At 34.6% G+C, this 23,472-nt stretch overlaps 1 protein-coding gene across 4 annotated transcripts in view; it reads right to left on the bottom strand.

The window, feature by feature from the left end:
* The window catches only part of LOC149085212 (calcium-activated potassium channel slowpoke-like), a 268,638-nt gene that overhangs the window by 56,852 nt on the left and 188,314 nt on the right, over positions 1-23,472 (bottom strand). For all 4 annotated transcript variants that reach the window (XM_089233076.1, XM_089233074.1, XM_089233075.1 and 1 more), the window contains one exon: positions 14,406-14,580. In XM_089233076.1, coding sequence (XP_089089202.1) covers positions 14,406-14,580 — 175 coding nt within the window. The remainder of the gene's footprint in view (positions 1-14,405; positions 14,581-23,472) is intronic.

The raw sequence follows: 23,472 nt of genomic DNA, 5'->3' as shown, positions 1-23,472 counted from the left end.
GCAATAAATTGAAAACCCGTGTATAAGCCGACCCCAAAAAAATCTGTGTATTTTAGGGAAAAAAATTCTTATATTTTTATGCAAAATGAATAGCTTCCGGAAATTTACAATAAAAAATGATTCAAACTTTTTAATCCATTTCTTCTGAGTCCCCAAGCTCATCGTAATCGATCATATCATCATAGGGGGTGCGGCCTCTTCGTTTTTATCTTCATCTGGGCTGGCATCGTCATTGTCACTTTCAGAGGATATCATCTTCAGTTCCGTCCATCGCATTGCTGATGCAGCACTTTTTGAAGGATCGGATGATAATTTCAGTGGAAACAGAATTCCACGCCCTTCTTGTGTACCCATTGGCACACTAGGCCAATGTCAGATTTCTTCCAGGCACCACCTTTTTGTAGTTGCTTTATCATCGAGATTCATCCATTCGATCCAGAAATTTCTCAGTCTTTGAGAAGCTTGTTGATGCTCACATCTAAAGGCTTCACAATCGACATTAGCCCACCTGGTATAAAAGCCAATGATATTTTCGATTTATTTACCTCGGCTTTGACATTATCGGTTCTGTGGGGTTTGAACATATCCCATACCAATAATGCCGGTTTCTCGAACACTGCTCCGGGCCTTTTGTTCCATATTTCCTGGATCCATTGTAGAATGCCCTTTTCATCCATCCAGCCCCTTTCCTGGGCTTTCACGATCTTTCTTGGTGGGAACTTCATGTTCGAAGGAATTTTCTTCCTTTTGAAAATCACAACTGGAGGCAATTTCTTTCCCTCGGCCATGCACGATAGCACGATCGTAAATCGTGTTTTTTCGTGCCCAGTTGTTCTAACAAAAATGGTTTTTTTACCCCGAGTTCATCAACAGTTCTATTGCTTGAAAAATCGAAAGTAACTGGAGTTTCGTCCATATTACCGATTCGTGACAGTTCAAATCAATGTCTTTTTCGCAGTTCAATTATGAACTTCTGGAAAGATTCAATTCTGCTTTCCAATTTTTCTGGGAGTTTTTGTGCGATCTTTGTTCGCTGGCGTAAGCACAGGTCGAAACGGTTCATGAAACGAATGCACCAACCTGGGGATGCATAGAACTTTTCTGGATTTGTGTCTTTGAATTTAACACTCTCAGCTAGTTTCGATGCTTTCGGACGAATGGCTGTCCTTGCCACGATTGTACCTTTCAGTCTGAGGGGTGTAGCACCCATTCATTCAATTCCTTCTCAAGTTCAGGGAACACTGATACTTTTCCTCGAAGAGTCTTTTTTGTCTTTCGCATGGCTGAAACTTTCTCTTTCATTTTCGGCCATTCTCTCACTTGTTTCTCATTGACGTTATATGTCCGAGCTGCAGCACAGTTATTGTTTTCTTCCGCGAATTTGATATCTTTCAGTTTGAAAGACGCATCATACGGAAATATTTTTGCTTTTTCCATTTTTCTCCAGATGCTTACTGATACAACACTAGATCAATGATTTTTCTGTGGGTGATCACGACTTGTACTGCCCGGGAAAAAAATTACCATGTGGATTTAACCTGGAAAGTACTAACACTACTAAAACAACCGCCATGTATAGCTACAAAAATCACTCTGATGATTTGCAACACCATCTATCGCTACTAATTATTAGCGCCATCTATAGTTACAAAAAGGACTACTGATTGCCGGGGTCAATATTTTCTCGTCAAAAACTGACCCGTGTATAAGCCGACCCCCCCACTTGAGGAACGAATTTTTCCACAAAAAAACTCGGCTTATACACGAGTATATACGGTACTCTTCTTCAAACCAACACTTACTTCACTTTGATTGGATACATAGTTTCTGAGATATGATCCCGTTTATAGACACATAGAATCTGAAAACTCATAAATAATTGGTTCATTTTGTGCTTCTGCAGTTGCTGAGATCAGGCTGCCACATATATAAAAATGATACTAGCACAAACTTTCATCTTTCCTCTGTTAAATGAGACCAAGATGGCAGCGCTATCTTTATTTTTGATGGAGTTATTGAAGTTTAAAATTACTTTGACAAAAACCGTTATTCATTTGGACATGATTGCCTCCCCATTACTGGCATCGATTTTAAATACGTTTTCACATAAAAAATATTATTACTTAATTACAGAATGGCAAGGGTGAGGGAGAATCATGCCAATCTTCCTATTGGCAAAAGAAACAATCCAAGATATAAATAGGTAATATATATAATACACATATGAGGTATTACAGGTTCTTATAGGTAGTTATAAGGTAAATTATGAAGTATTAGGGATTCTTGCTGTTAAACACGAATGTGAAAGTGGGTAATATATAATACACATAAGGTATTATAGGTTCTTATAACCTGATTAATAAGGTGGAACCACTTCTCTTGTGAATGGTGGTGGAGTGGATGGAAACTTAGTTTGCCTTTTCTTAGAGGGGGGCTATGATATCACTTTTTTCATTCTGTACTACTTTTTTCTTGACCCCCCTGAAGTCTTCCCTCCCTTCTTTTGTGTGTACACAGATGCTTTTCAGGGTAGGAGAGAGGCGTGAGAACTTCCTCAAAACTTTCAGCCATAAACATCAATGTGATTGTCACTCTTTCAGGTAACATCAGCACAGTGGAACATTTTTATGGTGTCTATACTGACATCTGGAAGAAGAAGAAACGTCCACACACAGTCATTATTTCTTATGCACGCCATGGTTGAGTAATAAAAAGGAAAAAAAATTCAAGTCAACTTAAATCGTCTCATCTAATACTTGCCCTGGATGAGAAATTTGATGGAATGTGAAAACCGGAGACTTCCAGCAATTTTATAGCAAACAATTTTTCAGATTCTTCTCACCTGCTATACGTATTAATTTTTTAGAAGTGGTTTCTTTCCAAAATATTTGAAAAATGGATGTGTATATTAATTCTTATTTTAATCCTAACAACTAATTTTCAGTTGAACGTCCAAAAAATGTAAAGTATTTCTCTTCAGTTTTTTTCCCTCTTTTCTCAATCTCATTATTCATCTAATACCGATATCTGAAATGTTTTGTAACATGAAAAGCAATTCATGCATAAAAAAATTTAGAATATAAAATTTAAGGGCTCAAACATCTTAAATTACAGCCCCAGTGATTCGTTTTCTTATAAAGCCATGTATTTGCCTACTATTAAATGAATTAAATGTCCCTAGGGTTAGGCTGATTACAACTAGTGTTGTTGATATTCAACCACCTATACCTGATAAAAACAGGGCCATAAGTAGGAAAAAGTGGGGAGTGAAGGGTCCAATGCACTAGGAGCTGGATCAACAAGGGCACCAGGGCGCAGTAGCCCAGGTCGATAAGATACTCACCTAAAGTACTGAAGGATGTTTAGAGGAGTCGCAAGTTTGATACCCGGTTTGTCCTTGTCAGCAAACTTTCCTGACACAGGAGTACAACAGAAATGGCGACATGACCACAGAAAAAATTGCTACCGCAGGGAGTGTCCCATCGAAGGGTTAGTGCACCAACCCCTCGATGAATATAAAAAACAAGCCTGCCATTCGGAATCGGCAATAAATTGTAGGTTCCGAGGTCTAATTAGCCCTCGTATGCAGAAAATGACTGTGGTGCGACAAAAATGATCAAAACTGAGTGGCAACAGCAAACGCAGTAGGTTGTGTTTACTTGTCGCTCCATAATTTTTAGTAGTTTTCCCGAAGTTTGGTGGCTAATTTGTTATTAATAGGTTCAAGTAATTGTTGATGAATTAATTTATGTAAGTGTTTAAGCTCCTGTTATCTAATTACATCGCTTAATCATGCCGAAGTGTGACACGTGCTCTGATTCAGTTGAGATTTCCGATTCACTCAAATGTAGCGGGTGCCAACGAAGTTTCCATTTCACGTGTGGCAGTATCAGCTGTAAGGCTATTCGTAAACTGTCACTGGATAAACATAGGAAATGGACTTGTGTCGCGTGTACGTCCTCCCCCAAGGATACTTTTGCTGGCGGTAGTGATTGCCCGAATATTTCGGATTTCTTGGAGAGGATTATGCAACAAAACACCGATCTCAAGGACTTCGTAACCAACAAGTTGGAAGAATTCAAGCAAGTGATCGATTTCAATAATGCTGTCATAAAAGACCTGAAGGACTCTATAATTCAGCTACAGAACAAAAATGAGGAATTGCAAACAAGGAATGAGACTCTCGCAACTGAAAATATGGAGATCAAATCCGAAATGAGGAAACTGCAATATGACATCACTGAGTTGAAGCAATATTCAAGGCGAACTAACATGGAGATTACTAATGTCCCGGAATCAGAAAATGATAATCTGTCCCAGATCTTATCTAAGATCGAAGATTTGGTTGAATGTGAAATGATCAACAGCATAATGGTCGCTCACCGTGTGCCTAGTATGAATAAAGACAAACCTAAATCGATTATCATTCAGTTCTCGTCCAAGCTGGTGCGTGATCAGGTGTTGAAGAAACTGAAAGATAAAAAAGTAAGTGCATCACACAAATCAATTGACGATTCTCTACTATCCCGGTATATTTCAATGAACATTTAACTCCTGAGCTGAAGAAGTTGTTTTTCCTTGTACGAAAATTTAAAGTTGAGCATGACTATAAGTTTGGTTGGGTACATGACGGCGAAATTTTTTTGCGAAAGAATGAATCATCTAGAGTCATACAAATAAACTCTGAAAAGGATTTACCTTCAATTTCTTAACTGATATAATAACTGAACCTGATTATGATTGTAAAATTATTACAGGTCTGGATGATATAAGTGCATTTTTTACGTTTTTACCCACCAAGTATAGTTTAAATCATATTCTCCCAAACTTTTTGTTCCATCGCCCCCTTCATCAGAATTTTTTTCCTCTCATCGCCCCCCAACTCAAGTAAACCCATAGGATCCTATGTTAAATCAGTAGGTTCCATCACCCCCTTGAACCATTCCATCGCCCACCAGGGGGCGATATTGCCCACTTTGGGAAACACTGGTTTAAATATATTTCATATAAATATTTAGAGTTTGCGAGCTAACTATGATAATTTTTTAGCAGAATTTTCAGGTTGTTTGAACAAAATATCTTTATTAATTTTTTCTGAAATTTGGATTTATGGTAATGAAGTAAACTTGTATAATAAGTTGGATAATTTCAACTCGTTTTTCTGTTGCAGAGAAAATAGCAGGTCGGAGGGAATTGCAGTCTTTGTACGGAAAAATCTGATTTTTAATCTGATTGATATTCATTTCACTACGGCTGAATGTATCCTATTATTCAGCAGGGAATTTAATACTGCATTCTTATCTATCTATCGTTCTCACCAATTCACAATTGCTGAATTTAATAATGAGCTCCAATCTGTTTTATCCAACCTTAATTTCGATAATATTATAATTATTGGGATTTAAATATAGACATTTTCACAAACAGTATTGACGTCCTTGATTACATGAACTGTCTAAGCCAATATGGTTTTAAGTGTCTGATAAATAAGCCTACTAGAGTGAGAGACACATCCACTTGCATCGATCATATTTTTTTTAAATCACAAAATAACCCATCCACTATTTGTTCTGGAATAATTATTAATAATCTAACTCAGTGTTTCCCAAAGTGGGCAATATCGTCCCCTGGTGGGCGATGGAATGGTCCAGGGGGGCGATAGAAGCTACGGATTTAACATAGGATCCTATGGGTTCGCTTGAGTTGGGGGGCGATGAGAGAAAAATATTTCTGAAGAAGGGGGCGATGGAATGAAAAGTTTGGGAAAAATGATCTAACTGATCATTTTCCCATAGTTATGAAATTGAGCCATGATACAATTCCAAGCTCAAGAATTTCTGATTGTAGGTATTTTACAGTAATCGACAAAAATAAGCTTTCTAATTTTCTAAATAGTTATAAATACAATTGGAGGGATAATGTTGATATCAATACGCAATATAAAGCTTTTGCATTTGCATTGAATTCTATTAAAAATAATTTCAAATATCGCACTAGGAGAACGCATAAATTTAATAATAACTGGATGACAAACTGTAACGTGCCGATGGTCCCCCGGCATAAAAGTCTGTAGTCACCGTTACGTAAATCTGTTGTCATAAATATTGTTGCTATTCATCGGCAGCAGTGATCGTATGGCGACGATCAATGCCAATCGTGATGATGTCCGTCTACGATCGCATGCAAATGAGGTGACCTTGAAGCCGATTGGCTTGATTAGACACTTGCGGTCTGGAGTTTTTCCTTTAAATACCGGCCGTACGTTGTAACAACTCTCTGACTCTGCGCTCATCCTTTGTTTTGTTCATTCAACTGAAGCCCTCTAGTTGGACGGTTCTCCGTCTTGCTATCGTATCATGTGGCCTTAGGCTGGGAAAATAAGCTAATAATTATTTAAAATGAAATAGTTTATAGTATCTGAATTTGTTTCCCGGCAGGTCCGGAATCGAAAGCATTAATTAATCTTCATAGTCGAAATACTTCATTGCTGATGATAGACGTAGCAGCTGGCCTTGTCAAGGCTACGTGCAGTAAGTGACATCTTGGAGGTGCGGCCCTCAACCGAGAGGCCCCTTGGAGCTGATCAAAGTGGTCTGGCCTTCAACCGAGAGGCCCCCTGGAGCTGATCGAGGTGGTCTGGCCCTCAACCGAGAGGCCACTGCTGGAATAGATCCGACTCTCAACCGAGAGGCCTCCTGGTGCTGATCGAAGCGATCTGGCTCTCAACCGAGAGACCTCCACTGATACTTGTGGGAATATGTTACGCCAAAGTGACTAACAACATCGGATATCCAATCAGCATAGAAGATTGACTGTTGATGACCATAAACCGGTGAGACTATCTTTCTGTTAATGTCAAATAGAGGGCTCTATGTTGAATTAATCTACTGTTAAATTTGTCTAACTAATACATTTGAATCTAATAAATAATATTTTCATGCGAAAGTTTGTTTGTAATAATTTTCCACTTGTCGTTTGCCACCTTAATTACTGGATATTTCGAACCGTGCAAGCAACTCCCATAAGGGACGTTGCAAAACGAATTGTTACGTATGGTTTGTAGAAAAGAAAAACTGTATAAAAAAATGTGGAAATATCCATTTGACAGAATCTACAGAACAGCGTATCAACGCACAGACAATGAGCTTAAAATGCGTATTAAATTTGTTAAAAATGAATATTACAAGCAACAGTTTATGAAATGCGATACAAATAAAAAGAAATGGAAATTTATTAACAGTATTGTGGAAAAACAAAATAAAGCTACTGTGTTGCCAGATTCTACTGATACTCTAGAACTTGCAAATCAATTCAACACCCACTTTGGTCATATAAGCCACAATACGTCTTTATTTGGTAACAATGATGATTTCAAAAAATACCTTGCGCCTACCATAAATTCCTTTGCCTTTTTTGATGTAGTCGATCTTGACGTACATAGTACTTTAAATTCTTTTTCTAAAACTAATTTGTATGATTACGATGGAATTAATATATACTTGATTAAAGAGTTTTCTGCAAATAATGTCGCATTTATCACAAAGTTCATAAATACCTCATTTCAGCTTGCTGTATTTCCTGAGTCACTGAAACGAGCCACGATTACTCCTGTTTTTAAAGCTGGAGATAAAAATTCCCTGCTGAGTTATAGGCCTATCTCAATTGTACCGATTTTTTCTAAATTTATTGAAAAAATTCTTTCAATTAGAATATATAATTTTTTGTATTCTGTAAATTTTTTTGCTAAAAACCAATTTGGTTTTCTAAAAGGACGAGGTGCTGAAAATGCCCTATTGGCCTTTTCGAAATTTATTTATAATGACATTGACAAGAACAAATTTAATGTTGCAATATTTTTAGATATATTTCAAAGGCTTTTGACAATGTGAACCATTATATTCTCATTCAAAAACTCAATTCAGCTGGTATTCGGGGTCATATTTTAAATTGGTTCACTTCATATTTATATAATAGAGAACAAAGAGTCAAAATACAGGATAATTTCAGTAATTATGTCCATATAAATAGAGGAGTCCCACAAGGATCTATATTGGGTCCTTTACTTTTTCTGATTTTCATTAATGATCTTTGTATTTTAGAATTTGACGGTTCCATGATCACTTATGCCGATGATTCTGTTTTAATGTATTCATGTGATGATCTTGACAGCCTTAAGAATCATATTAACCACGATCTAATATTAGTTCAAAAATGGTTCTATGCTAATGATTTAAAATTAAATTTACAGAAGACAAGATACGTTAATTTCAATCTTATACAATCTGATTTACATCTTAATCTAAAATTTCATACCCTCGCTTGTGATTTTCAACCTCATTGTCATTGCGATGCAATTCAAGAAGGAAATAGTATTAAATACTTGGGTTTAAATGTAGACAGCAATTTAAAATGGAAATCTTATGTTCATGATCTACTTAAAAAACTTCGTTTTGTTTTATATAATTTTTATTATATAAGTAAGAAAGTTTCCGCTAATTTCTTAAAAGACCTTTACTATGCTTGGTTTTATTCACTTATAAATTATGGTGCAATTATATGGGGTGGTGATTATAAAACTAATTTATTGCCTTTATTTTCAATACAAAAAAAGAGTTTTCAAAATTTTGAATCGGGGTCAGCCTCATTCTTCTACAATTTTTAGAAATCTTAATCTACTTCCTTTACACCATAATGCTCTTTTTCGTATTATTCTGTTCTTAAACCGTAATAAAGGCTTATGCAGTTTAAAAGATAATGTTTCAGAGCGAAGACCTCATATGATTTACCGTATTCCTACTTTTAGGAAAGAAATTTTTCGTAAACATTTTTATTATTTAGCTCCGAAATTATATAATTCACTACCACTAGAAATACAAAATATACCCACACACGCGGCATTTAAAAAATCATTATTCAAATTATTAATTTCAATAGACGATGTAGACTCTTATTTTGACCTTTAGGAGGAGCAATAAAATTTATTCAATTTAGCTTTGCCACTTTAATTATGTGTATTTTTTCAATTAAAAAAAAAAATTGTTCTTGTTTGTGTTTGTTTATGTATCTGTGAGTTTCATTTTTTTTCCTCATAGAATTTTTATCTATAATGTTTTGTTTTACTTTACATTTCTCGCCATGCATTAAGAACTTTGTCTTTTTTGTGTTATGTTTTTTCGTTCTTGATTTTTTTTATCTTTACGTATTTTTTTATTTGACAGTGATAATTTTGTCTCTTTTATGTTGTATATCTGTCTCTTTTTTTTGTTTTATGTTTCTGTTCATGTCGTATGTTTTATATATTTTATTTTCATTAATTATCATGTAAATTTTCAATCATCCGTACAGGCATTACAGCTTCTGGATGATAAATATGTTTTGTTTTGTTTAAACTAATCTAAATCACTGTATGTTGTAAATGAATAAAATGATTTGATTTGAAAAAAATAATCAAGCAAGGGTGCCACCATATTTACTTTTTATTCATTTAAAATTACTTGGGGGGGGGGGTTTCACCAGAATGGATACTTGATGCCAGACAACAAAACTCTGGTTTTTTTTCTAGTTGCGCTCCCAGGATAAAAATAGTTCATATTTATAATAACAGAAATAACATCATGACATCAATTTGAATATTAAAATATTGAAATTTCAATCTTTGGTTCTATTATTGAGGTGGGGCTGGTGCCCAGGTGCAAGTTTGTCAAATTAACCAAAATGCAATTCACTTTCATGCTCGACAGCCTGCTCAGAGTTTATTTCCAGCTGACTTTTTTACAGTCATTACTTTCCAGGTTTTGATTTGCATACACTGATCCAAGAAATTATGTGCATGAAAATAATTATTAAGAACATTTTGTATGAATTTCAAGATTCTCATTTTTTGAATATTTTTATACATTCACTTTCATGTAATGAAATACATGAGTTTTCAATGATTCCGATCTGGGCCGAAACTAGAGCCTTTGTCAGCTGGGGCAGGTACACATTTCAGCACCCCATGTAATGTAGAAGTAGTTGTTTGATGGTGAATTCTCGCAGTCCCTTCTGGCTGCAGAGAACAACTTCGAGCCGATCTCCCCGTTAAAAAGTCTCGCCGCAGAGAGCAACAGGCCTACAATGGCATAATTATTCATTCATTACACTTCAATCACTATGAGTTGAGAAAACACTCTAAAAACTTTAAAAAAATTGATTGCAGATGACATCACTACACATAACAAGCATTACACAGAAACAAACTTCGTGGAAGGTTCATTATACGTACACACACATTCTAACATGTACCAATTCATTAGAAGTTCCACAGAGGAATATGGACGAGGTGCATGTCTGGTTTAGTAGTAGTAGTCCCTTCTGGCCCAGCGCCCGAGGTACCAGACCCACCTGCTCCCTCCTAATTGTGGCCCTGATTCCAACAATGAATTATTGAAAACTATTATTTAAAAATTTTATTTTTGATCATTACACATTGTGTTTGATCCAACCTATCAACACAATCATTTTTTTTCTCTTCCACATTCTAATTTTCTACTCCATCACTCCTCACATTGCATGAAAAATTTTCACCAAATATTGCTAAGGAAAATCAAATGTTCACTACAACTGCAAATTATTTTTACTCACAACTTGACAAGTTTGCGAGTTGTGTAGTGACTATATAATTTTTTTAGGAGGGGTTGTGCAAAATTTTTTTTGCAGGGGGCCACACACAAAAATTCCAAGCCCGCCTCTGACTACAGGCGTATAGGCAGGGCCAGGCTTAGGAATTTTGCAACACGATGTAGAAAATTTTTTGCAGCTCCATAAAAACAAATTTATGCAGTTGCTCCCCAACTTATAAACGTTTCGAGTTACGAACATAAATCTTGAAGGGGAAAAAAATTGCTCTAGTAATGGAACATGATATATTGAGAGGGAATTGCATTTTAATTAATTTGACAAAATTTATAAATTATTAATAATGATTAGCATGATCCACCTGCTTACATTTCATCATGGGGATTGAACAATCATATTGAACAGACATATATTTCTGACATACTTTTAAAGCGTTTCATCATCTTCATCAAATATATATTGCAATTCAATAACTTTGATCCTGTTTTGAATTTTTTATTGTTGTTTTTGTTTAATTAATGTAAATTAACAGACATAAAGGAATCAAGTACTCGGATTCACAAAAATAAAGAAAAACATTCTGAAACACGTTAGAACTGTATTTGAAAATGTAGATTAATTTAAAATTACTACAGTGTATTTCCGCTTAGTGTTCCCACTTAGAAAGTTTTTCGCTTAGTACGATTTATTTTCATAATCCTAGCATTTATTAACACTTATCAAAATTTCCCATTTAAAGCATTTTCCCGCCTGCTACATTTTTCATGGAAAGTTTTTGGAAAATGCTTAAGGTGTGATTCACTATATGAGCTCTTGTTTGTGATTACTTGTTTAAAATCAAGAGTGTCTTGCCACAAATAAAATCCAAGATTGCAATCTCAATATTTGAATATTCAAATTCAAAATTGGAGAAAACACACTGGTATAGATTGTCAGATATTAACAACTGTAGCTGCAATCAGCCTAAACCTCAGATATAATTTATTTAGTAGTAGGCAAACACATTGTCTTATCAAAGAATGAACTACCGGGGGCTGCAAGCAACATAGCCTACACCCTAAATTTGCAGACCTTTGTGCTCTTAAATGTTTTTATGCATGAACTCTATATTCATGAAACAATATCTCTATTGTTGGTACTGTATTAAGCAGGCCCGTAGCCAGAAATTTTGTTTGGAGGGAGACCACTTGTATTTCGGGGGGGGGGGCAAAGTGGTCAAACAATAGATTTGGCCATGTTTTCCCCTTTTTTCAGTTGTTTTCTCACATTTCGGGGGGGGGGGGTTGAACCAGACCCCAAAATCCCTCTTTTTGCTAAAGCCTTCGTACTAAGTGACTAATTAGATTGAGAAAAAAGACTACATTGAGATGTCTTACCTTCTTTTTTTTGAAGTTCAGTTGTAAGAATTGTCAAAATTTAGAATTTATGCATTGTATATCTGTCTTCCGGAATGTATGAGAGAATTATACAGATGGTGGTGTTTATGACTGAAAACTTTGAAGAAGTTCTCAAACCTCCCTATGAAAGCATCATGACAGTTCAGAGGTTTCCAAGAAGGCATGCAATTAACACTCCGAAGAACAGTCAAAGTTTTATCGCTCCAATACACTCATCATCTAGAGATGTTCATGCTACAGGGGCTACTGTGGAACATCAATAGTGGAAGCACCACCGGACGAAACTACAAACATTCACTTTGTGCATAATATTGATACCTCTAAACCAGATGGTAACTAATGAAAGGGAAAGGTTTTCAAGGGGAAAAATTACTAGATTTTTTTGTTGTGTCCATTTTTGTTTATGCCCTAAGCATGTTTTTTTTCTTGGTTAACATAGATCCCTGTTAATCTTTAATGGCAGAAACAAAGGCCAGACTTTTTTTAGGGGTAAAGAATGTGACTACATGCATACCATCTCTTCCTCTTTGAAATAAGCTAATGCCATACCTAATACCAGTAAAAATGATATTATAGGGCTTTAAACTGAAAGCTTCCTTTCACAATCAATAATAGTTTCATGGGAAAAAACTTCAATCAAAAATTTCCAAACATCTCTGTTGATAAAGGAAAGGGTTTCTTTTGGATAATTTGTGGCCCCTGAAATTTTGTGCCCCTGTGCAACTGCACTTTTTGAAACCCTTTAAGTCCAGCCTTGCATATAGGATGTTCAAACATCATAATCTGGCTCTGAGAATCTTGGAGTAGGTATTTTGGCATTAATAATGCATTAATTATTCTTAAGAATTATTTAAAAAATTCAATCCCAAAGAAGGGAAAAAATATGATGGCTCATCAACAAAAGCTTTTATGCAAATAAAATTATCTTGCTAATTAAGAATGGTAAAATAATTCTGGACAGTATCTTTACAGCGGGACGTATAGTCAAGCTATTTTGCTGGATAAACGATGGTGCACAGCTTTGGACAATTAAAAAAATTGAGATCTTAGGTGAAGTGTTTTCAGCCTCTCTCCAGGGTTGTCAATTGGGGCAGCAGGTGAGCTCGAGCTGCCCATGTGACATATAAATTCTTCACAGAATGATTTAGAAAAATCTTTAGGGATATAGTACAAACTCTATCTCAAAATTGATGGGAACAAACGAAATCAAGAGTTTAAGATAGTGATTAAGATGGATAGAGTTTTTACATAGAAAATGAAATAAAGACCAGAACAAAAAAAAAACTGCAATTAAAACACTAATGTCATGAATCCCCCAGTTCCCCTTTCACTTTGTATCCTCTCCTTTATCAGTATTGCATACCTATGAGTGACAATATCAATCATCGTGATGGGTTGTCATTCTAATTAAAATGTCTTTTATCATGATTTGCCTTCCTTCTCAGTTTTATTCATATTAGGAGGAAACCAGATTTCTTGTGAAATGGAAAGTTCTGGAAAAAAGTTTAATCCACACTGCACTTCATCAAGCAGCTGGAGGGGGGGGGGGGGAAATTGTGATGATTTTGATTCTCTTATTTGCATCTGAAAATGGCTAATTTTGTTTATACAACAGAGTTTAAATCTAAAACCAACTTATCAATTAACTCATCACTCTTTTAGTTCCTTCTCTTCTCTATCCCCTAAGAATGTCTTCACCCCTTTTTCTTACCTACAGAATATTCTGTTTATGGTAAATATAAAATTATTATTTTTTCAACAAAACAAATTAAATTAAAAAAGTGCATACTTAGCTAATTCATTTTTAAACAGTTTCCATTCACTATCACTCCAAACTGACTTTTGAAAAACAGATTTTCAAAGAAAATACTTTGAGACACAAGGCAGAAAATAACGATTCAGTATAGCAAATGAAAGAATATTTTTTCTTTAAGGATGTGGAGTATTTCTTTGGATAAAGTAAGTTTTGCTGTATTAGAATGAAAAGTTAATCTTTTATTGCCAAAGAGAAAATTTGAAGAAACAATATTCACCTTTAAACTAAATGAGAAATAATGAACTGTTGAGCGAAATTCATTACTCTAATGATTATAATATTTCTATAGATTTAAATAAGATTAGTTTTGAATATAGCTAAACTGACAAAACTCTCACAATTTTTAAAAATTTAAATTTCAGAACAGCAAAAACTGTCATTTCAGAGAAGACTATTAATTGAGGTTAATCAACTGTACTTTATCACCTAAAAATAAAATCACTCTTAAAATTTTTCCTGTGTTTTATGTCCTCTATTTTAGCTGTTTTAATGAACTAAAAGAAACTGTAATACAATTTACTTATAACCATTTTATTTTAAAAATGTAATGGAAATAAACTTTAGTTAGTACTCACTAAAATACAATCTTCCAGAGATTTCGCTGGGCACCAATGAAACATGCCTGTTGAATCGTATTTCATTTCTGTCTTTTCAAAATCAAAGTCTTTTGCTTGATCATCAGCCAGCCCTACAGATAGTGGCCTTTCTTGTTTACTTGACCCATTAGTTCCACCTGGCCTGCTTGTTGGCCTAAAAAATATTTATAATTGATGATTCCTTTGGTTAAATATTCACACGTAATAGACAGATGTGTGTTTTAATTTCATATTCATTCCGAATTTTTTTTGCTTTCAATTTCTTCAATATGTTAATTTTTATGACAACTATGCCTTACTCAATGTTAAATACATAATATATATTTAATCTTGAAAAAAAATCAGAAAGACAAATTATGATTTTCTGGATACGTTCCAACTAGTTACATACTATTTTTTGATATTTTGAATGACAGGCTTAATTATTCCTATCTCAATCCATTGCTAAGTCTTTTCAATACTCATATCTATGATTTATATTATTTCTTTTGTACAGTAGCCTTGTTTACACTGCATTTTTTTATAATGCATATTCTGAGCAAATTTAATTTTGTCATTCCTTTCTTTGTAACAGGATTTTTTGTTTCTCACAAGTTTCCACCCTCTCCAGATTCCCGCTCGAGGCAATTTCCCTCCTCCCCAGTTCTGGGCCTAACCACTGTAACAAATTTAACTAAAATTAGAACATCGATAAAATTATCAGTTATACAACTTTTTCTTCATCTCCTGACATGCATGATATAATGAGTGAGTCACCATATTCTTTCAATGTCTTGTCTTGGGACTGCAATAAATTTAAGTTAACATGGACATCAGCCGTAACTTTGGTAAAATTACAAGTGAGTTTTTTCACAACTATAATAATAATGTATAAAGTTCTATAAATTTATTTTTTTTCCTCGAGAGTCCTAAAAATCACACAGAAAAAAAAATTTAAAAATGTTGGTTGTCATTAATGAATGAAATTAAAAAAAAATTCTTCCTTGCAAGCCATATACTAATTATTCTGGTGTTCAGCGATAAATTGTCATTACAACTACTTGGTCCAAGCATAGGCGTACGCAGAATTTTTTCAGGGGGGGGGGGAGGAGTTAAGTTTTTCCTGTAAAATAACACTATAATCTTGGCTTAAGGGGGGGGGGGTTACGCCAATGGGTCCAAGAGAGTTTTTAAAAATAAGAAAATATCAAATATTAACATTCCAGTAAACATTGGCTCACATAATTTTTAGTGAAGTCATTAAATTATTCCATTACAAAAAAAGTTGTAACAAAAGAAGAAATGCTTTTATTCAATCTTGCTATAACATTTGGAGTATGGTAATGGACATTTTTTCATGTTATTTCTTTATAACCTATTGTTGTTCAACATTCATTTGACTTAGTAATGAGTTTTGTTAATTTTTTCTAATTATTTTTTGTTAGCGAGTGGAATTTGAAAACTCTGACATTTAATTAACAGCAGAGTCACAACTGGGAGGGGGGGGGATATGAAGGTCTGGTACCCTTGGTGCCTGGACTAGAGGACACAAATTTCATTCTTTAACTTCTCCTTCAACATTACAAGGGACCCCCAAAATGCATGCTTGCCCCAGCTGACCAAGCATCTAGTTGCGGCCCTGCTTAACAATGTATCCAATAACTTGTGTGAGATCTTTGCAATACACAGGGTTTCTATTTTTCCAGTTTTTCTAGCTCCTCATAAGATTATGATATGTATCATGAATAGAACTGAAATAGAATACACCTCACATTTCATATCTATTGCAGTATGGCTGGCTTCCTCAAGCCAAAATCCAAGAGTGAAAAACAGTTCTAATTTAATATCACACTGTAATTTTGAAACCAATAAACATATAGCAAACGCAATGGCTTATTCAAAGAGCACAAAGATAAAAGAATGTAATGAGATAAGACCAAATGTCATGCATTCCTGTAATGAGCAAATGAGCAAAGATGGGTAGCACAGTTTGGATATAAGAAATGCTCCTCTTGGTGTGTATAATTAAAGTATGTGTGTGTTTTGCTTATGAGTAGCACATGAATGCTAAGCCATAAAATATTAAAAGCAAAACTATTCTATATTTGTTTTAATTTTTCATTTCAACCAAAGCATCTGATTTGGTCAGACGTGCTATAGTTTCATCCATTGAGTAACTTATGCAAAAGTGTCGGGCTAGTTTCAATGAAGACCCAGCTCAGTGAGATCTTATGGTAGATTTTAAATGGTCTATTCTATTGGCAATGACATTCATTGTTTGTCAAAAAATATTTCAGGATTTAAAACTGGTATTTGTTGATTATTTCCATTGGTTATAGTATTTAAAAGTGTAGCCACAGTTAAGCCAGGCATAGTTTTAGAGGATAGATTTGTCTTGCTAAGAACAAGCTAAATCTTTAGTAATATGTTAAATATCTTAAAATCTTGTCTGACACAATTTTAAAGTCTATCTCAGCATATGTAATTAGTGGTACTGTTAGATTCATCTTGTTGAAATCCTGCTCTAATTTAAAAGTAAACAAAAACATAAAAATAGTTACCACTTATTTGAAGAGAACAATGATGAAATTTAAATGGGATAAGACAGAAGGCCATAGGACTATGTAACAAGCAGGGATGCTCAACACGAATTAAATTCAAAAGGATAAACATCTATATTCTTCTACAATGACTTATTAGTTCTTTAATGCTTTCACGTTCACATGTTAAAGCCACTTCATGTGCAGCAGTAATGATGCTGAAAAGGTCTATTCTATGCTAAAAGAAAAAAGAACTACCTGCTGCTTTTTAACTCTCATATAACTACAACAGTTTTTTTTAAAATTTTCTATCAGAAATGAAAAAGTATTTCTTTATCTATTAACAATTCTGTAAAAATCTATTTTCATTCAATACCTCATTCAATGACAATTAATAAAAGATAAATTTTTTGAATAATTTTTGTATGCTCTGAAAAGATTTTCTGCTCTGTTACAGTAAACTTGCATGCTTTTATGGTAGGTTTTTAACTAATTTAAACTGTGATAAATCTGCCCAGATTCCCCCCCCCCCAATGTTTTCAATATTTTCACAGCTATGGTGGGCAGTTATTTCTGGCCTTTAATAATGCCCTAGATCAGTGTTTCCCGAAGTGGGCAATATCGCCCCCTGGTGAGCGATGGAATCTATGGATTTAATATAGAATCCTATTTGCTCACTTGAGTTAGGGGGCGATAAGAAATAAAAATTTCTGAAGAAGGGGGTGATGGAATGAAAAGTTTGGGAAACTGTGCCCTAGATAGTGACCCAATCTTTAATTATCTTTTTCCTATAATGTATTATTTTTCCAAAACTTTTCAAGAAAAACATGTGAAAATACATGTGATATTATATGCTCCAAATTTCCATTACATCAACTACCAACTTCATATATTTTTTTGCCTTCGTCAGAGGCAGCCATGCCCCTTTTGTTATTTGATAAAATTTTTGGATGCACCCATCCTTCAGAAATGCTTTGATGTTTCTCTGACATTGAAGCAGGGTGAGTCTGGTCCTCCAATGTTCAATGTATACTCCCAATTATTTTGAAATGTTTATATTTCTTGCTCTTTGACCTTGTTATTTTGGCCAAAATTATGTCACCAATTGAATTTAGTAACTTGATAGACATATATTTCTAGTAATCACTTGCACTAACATACCCATAAATATTTTTAAGATTATATAACAAAGATGGCATTAAAATGATTTTTTTTTAAAAGTATACAGTCAAACTCAGTAATCTGAGGCTCAAGAGAACAGCAAAAAAAGTTCAAATTATCTAAAATTTGAATTATCCAATTAACTTATTCTGGATCTGTAAAATGACTACAAATTGCAACAAAATCATTAATATTCACATAGGATTAATAATTTATCTTAGCTGCTGTTTAGTCTGATGTTCTGGTATTGGCATCACTGTAGAATATCTTAACCATGCTGCAAGCCTGATTTACAAAACAGTTACTGATGTCATCAGTAGCAAAAATGTTTTCAAATTTTGCTTATCATTTGTATGATGTTAAGAGAAATTTATTTTTATCTAAATTTGTTAGAAGAAACTGTTCTGAAGAAATCTATTTTCAAAGGTTGAACAACAGAATTCATATCAATTGATGTACAATTTCTATGCATTGTAGCTGAAAAATGATAAAATAGCCATTAAATTATCAAAAAAAATTTACATATTACAGTAGGCTCTCACTAATCCAGCACATATCAAACCAGAGTGTGTCCAATTACTGAAATTGCCAGATTATTGGAAGCTAATTGAAAACACCTATTTATAAATGCTATTAAATTATTTATAAATGATATAAACTTCTGCACAGCGACATGCAGTGACATGTTTCCCTCTTCCATGCTTGAAGAAAATCTGCCTAAAAACACTGGATTACTATAGATGGGCCATATTAGCACATGGTCGGATTATCGAGAGTCTACTGTAGTATTCTCAATTCTTTCTATATGGACAGTAGTTTCTGAAATTGATCACTAGTCATCCAAAACCTTTTGGTGGACTAATAGAGTATGAATAATCTTTTTACTAATTTAGATCATGGAGTTTTTTTTGGTTTCTGATCATTAAAACCCTGAATTTTTTTGAACTGAGCTGCTAAACAATAAATCCAACACCAAAAGCAAACTAGGTTCTGGCATACAAAGAATACTGTTTTTAAAGGAAAAAGTGCTAATTTTTTATTACAAGTTATCATAAAACCTAGGGTTACCTTCAGAATTGGCCCAACAATTCCTTACATGTTGCTCAGCCAACAGAATTTTAGCATGGCTGTTTGAGCCAGAAGTTACAGTTGAAAAGAGATGGTACCCACTTGTGGGCCTAAATTAAGATACATCAGATTTTTTTAACTTTTATCTTTAGAGATTTACTGTTTAACAAATTGGTCAGCAGCCAGTAGTATTGGACATAGGTCCCAGAACCTAGGGGCTGAGGCTATTTGAGCCCCCCCTCCTAATAAATTTTGTGTGCCCCTTAATAATTAATGAATATACAATGCACCACACCCTTCCCCCTTTTGAGTCCTGTATATACGGGAGGACTGGTGCCTTTCAGCCTCCCCGATGTTTTCTTCATGTCAGCGACTGTGACACTGGATAATGAAGATAGAACAAATTGGTCAAGAGAAGCAAGGTCTGACTGCTTGTAGATTTTCCCCAACAGCCTACATTTGCTCATATTAAAAACATGATTTTTTTTCTCTCCAACTTTGACTTATCAAAAATATTTAAAAAAAAATGTGGAATAAACAAGAAATTTTAAGATTAAATTAGAAAACTCAAGGGGAATGTGTAAAAGTTTGAATTATACAAAATTCAAATTAATTATGTTCAAATAAACCAAAGTTTACTTAAATTATTCAAACAATTTTTTTTGGACTCAAAAGATACTTATGAAAATGTATTACATTTTATATTATATATATTTCACAGATATTGTTATATTATGAATATATTATATTATTATATATTATATACACTACTCAAAACAAGTAGGGGAGCAACTACCATCCATTAACGGACACTCCTCGTTAGCAGCGGAAATTTTCGGTCCCGTGAGTGAGTGCCGTCTTAACGCATGGGCTCCTGAAGAAAATAGGGGGGCCCAGAAAAAAGAGAAGTACACTGCTCAAAAGAAATAGGGGAGCAAGCAAAAAAGTGAAGAAAACCGTGTGAGACAGCCACGTATTGGCATACAATGGATAGTACACGCGTATCAATGCGCAATACAGAAAAAAGACGTAAAAAAATTTGGAATTAAACTTTAATTCTTTGAAAATATGGAAAAAACATGAAAAGATGATTTAGGGCAACAATTTGGTTACATGTAAACGATAAAAAAAGTACTGTTTAGACATGATGCATGAGTTTTAATAGGGCGTGTGGTCTCCTCGAACAGCTAAGACTGCTGCACACCTGTTTGCCATGGATGCGATGAGGTTATCGATCAGACTTTGGGGAATACTGTTCCACTCCTCAAGAAGTGCAATCTGTAAGTCTCGGACAGTAACAGGCGGCCTTGGTCGCGCAGCAATGCGTTGGATTCAGGTCAGGAGAGCACGCTGGCCATTCCATACGCTGTATTGTTTCAGCTTCAAGCATGTTCTCCACCAGACGAGCTCTATGCGGTCGGGCATTATCATCCTGGAAAACAAAGGAATCTCCAATGGCTCTAGCGTAAGGGATGACATGAGGTCGCAGTATCTCGTCTGCATACCTTCGGGCCGTCAAAGTGCCATTCCGAATGATATGCAGGTCCGTACTTCCGCCTATGCTGATTCCACCCCATACCATCCAACCAGCTCGTCTGTATTGCGACCTTTCATGAACGAATGCGGGGTTATTTCGAGTGCCCCTGTCCCTCCATACCAGAACACGTCGGGTGTCACACTCCATACTGAATCGGGACTCGTCTGTAAACAGCACTTAGCTCCAATCATGTTGCTCCCAATCTCGATGTTCAGCAGCCCATCTTCTTCGGGCCGCATGGTGGCGTGGGGTCAACGGAATGCAGACCATTGGCCTACGTGCATAGAGCCCTCCCTCATGAAGCCGATTACGTACTGTTTGGCTGGACACCCTTCGTCCTGTTGCCAAGAGCAACCGTCTTTGCAGCAGCGTAGCATTCTCTGTTCTGTTTCGACGGGCTGTTAACCGTATATACCGGTCATCAGTTGCTGTAGTGGCGCGTGGCCGACCTTGCCCTTGTCGACGTCTAACATTTCCTGTTTCTTGGAATCGATTCCACAGCCTTGCAACAACACTTCTGGCGACTCCAACAGCGTCTGTGACACTACGTTGTGTTTGCCCGGATTCTAGTCTGCCTATAACACGCCATGCCATGGATTCCGGTAAATCACGTTCTTGAGACATCCTCAAGTCACCTTGTCTCAAAAAAAATACTGCGCAATCGAATTTCACAGTTACGGCAGTAAAACAGACGTTTCTGCAACATCCCGATTTCTGCCCTTATCTCCTTTTTCTGGTTTTTGACGTCATGAACTTTGATTTGCATATGAAGTTTTCTTCTTCCGTTTCCTGCTAGGCTTTAAATTATGGATGATTCATTTTATGTTACTTATCGGTATACATCTTTGCGTAATTTTGTTAAAACCATGTGCTCCCCTAATTGTTTTGAGCAGTGTATTATATATTATATATAATTATATATTATATATTATTATATATTATTATATATTATTATATATTATATATTATTATATATTATTATATATTATTATATATTATTATATATTATTATATATTATTATATATTATTATATATTATTATATATTATATTATTATAATATATTATTATATTTGCTCATGTTACAAATTCTCCATTATTCTTGTATGATTGTTTCGTATTTTTTATGATTCTTTTTTAAATATATATATTTATGTCCCTAAAAATAATGTTTTTATAAAAATTTCAAATTTACTATATTGTAATATGGATTTATTGGATACCTTTTATCTATTTAACCAATAATATAATGAAGTAAGTGATTCTCTCAGCATTGCATTAAGATATTTTTTTTGCTTTAACTAAAAAAAACCCATGGTTACAATTGAATTTTTTTGGGTTAGGGTTTTCATAATTTCAAGTTAATGCCTTCTTATTGCATGGGTCTACTTTGGCATGACTTGCAAGGGGGCCCCATGGATGCATGGGGGGGATTGATCTTTGATCTGGTACTACGATTTTTGAGAGATGTATAAATTGGTAGGCTGGTATTTCCACCCAGGTAAAAGGGGTCCACGCATATAATTTCGCTTGATGCTGTTGAGCCAGCTCTTCCTTCAATTTGCAATTGTCAGGAGACTGTTGCTATGCAATTTGTAATCAGTTATAAACAATGATTTATAAATTAGATAAGGTTATGGTTTTGGTGATTAAACCCTTAAATAATAATGATCTGTTGGAGTTACTCATATGACAAACCCTTGTAAAATTTACGACTCCTTTAATTTATTAATAAAACAATGAATCATAATTTTTTTTCTCAAAAAGGTTTGCAGAATAAAAAAGAGCGTTGTAAATTATACAATTTTCTGACAAAAAACACAAGTTATATACAATGTATACACTGCTAAGCTCATTGTTTTTCACAAAATAGCAATTGCTGGCTCTCATTATGTAACCGTGCTATTCTTTAGCTGGCCGGGCATATGGACCGAATTGTTCTTTGCTGTATACTCTGTCTGGCTATTGAAGAATCCCTAGCAAAAAAATTTTAATTCTCATCAATTATCTATTTTTAATTATTTTATTGTGTGCTTATTCAACTTTAGTTGTTTCTGAGTTTAAATCAACTTCTCGCTTAATTTCAGTATAAAGAACTTCTTGATCATATTTGTGTAAAATATACTGATCATAATTCATATGTTTAATGATAATTACATATTTGTTGATGTATATTTAATGGTAATTAGGTGATAATTTAGAGCTTTTACAACCAACATAACAGCCAGCAATTTCTTTTCTGGCTCAATTACAAGGTTTAGATCATCTCTAATGATTTAGGCCATTTGAAACTTCAGATTTCATATTTTTTTACTAAAATCTAAAATTAGGGCATTTATACTTATCTTTCTAAATGACATGATGTGTATAATACAGTCAAACCTTGTTAGCGCATCACTCCGCTTACCAGGTCACTTTTTAGAAATCCCAATTGTCACCTATGGGGTTCTAATGTTAATAAACTTCAGATAATATGTCACCCACTCCACTTAATGAGTCACTTTTGTGAAAGAACCGTTTCGAAAATTATCATTCAAATCGGAAACTCTTCGTATAATATACACTATAAGTCCAACGTTCACTCTTACCGAGTCAAAAATCTACCTAACAATTCAAGCAGAAGCCACTGAAGCTTCCATTTCCTCATCCCCCTCCCCTTTCACTGCGAGCTTGTTGACAAATTCTTTCAACATTGGGTGATTTCTTATTTGGAAATAGTTCAGAGGGAATTTTTTTTTCTTGGCGAGTTGCAGTTCTTGGTC

This window comes from Pholcus phalangioides, unplaced genomic scaffold (genome assembly GCF_987345545.1).
Source record: "Pholcus phalangioides strain wild (caught in Gottingen) unplaced genomic scaffold, Ppha-v1.0 ptg000007l_1, whole genome shotgun sequence".
NCBI classification, from domain to species: domain Eukaryota; kingdom Metazoa; phylum Arthropoda; class Arachnida; order Araneae; family Pholcidae; genus Pholcus; species Pholcus phalangioides.
Note: the sequence above shows the minus strand (reverse complement) of the source record. Positions and strands in the feature narration are given on the sequence as shown.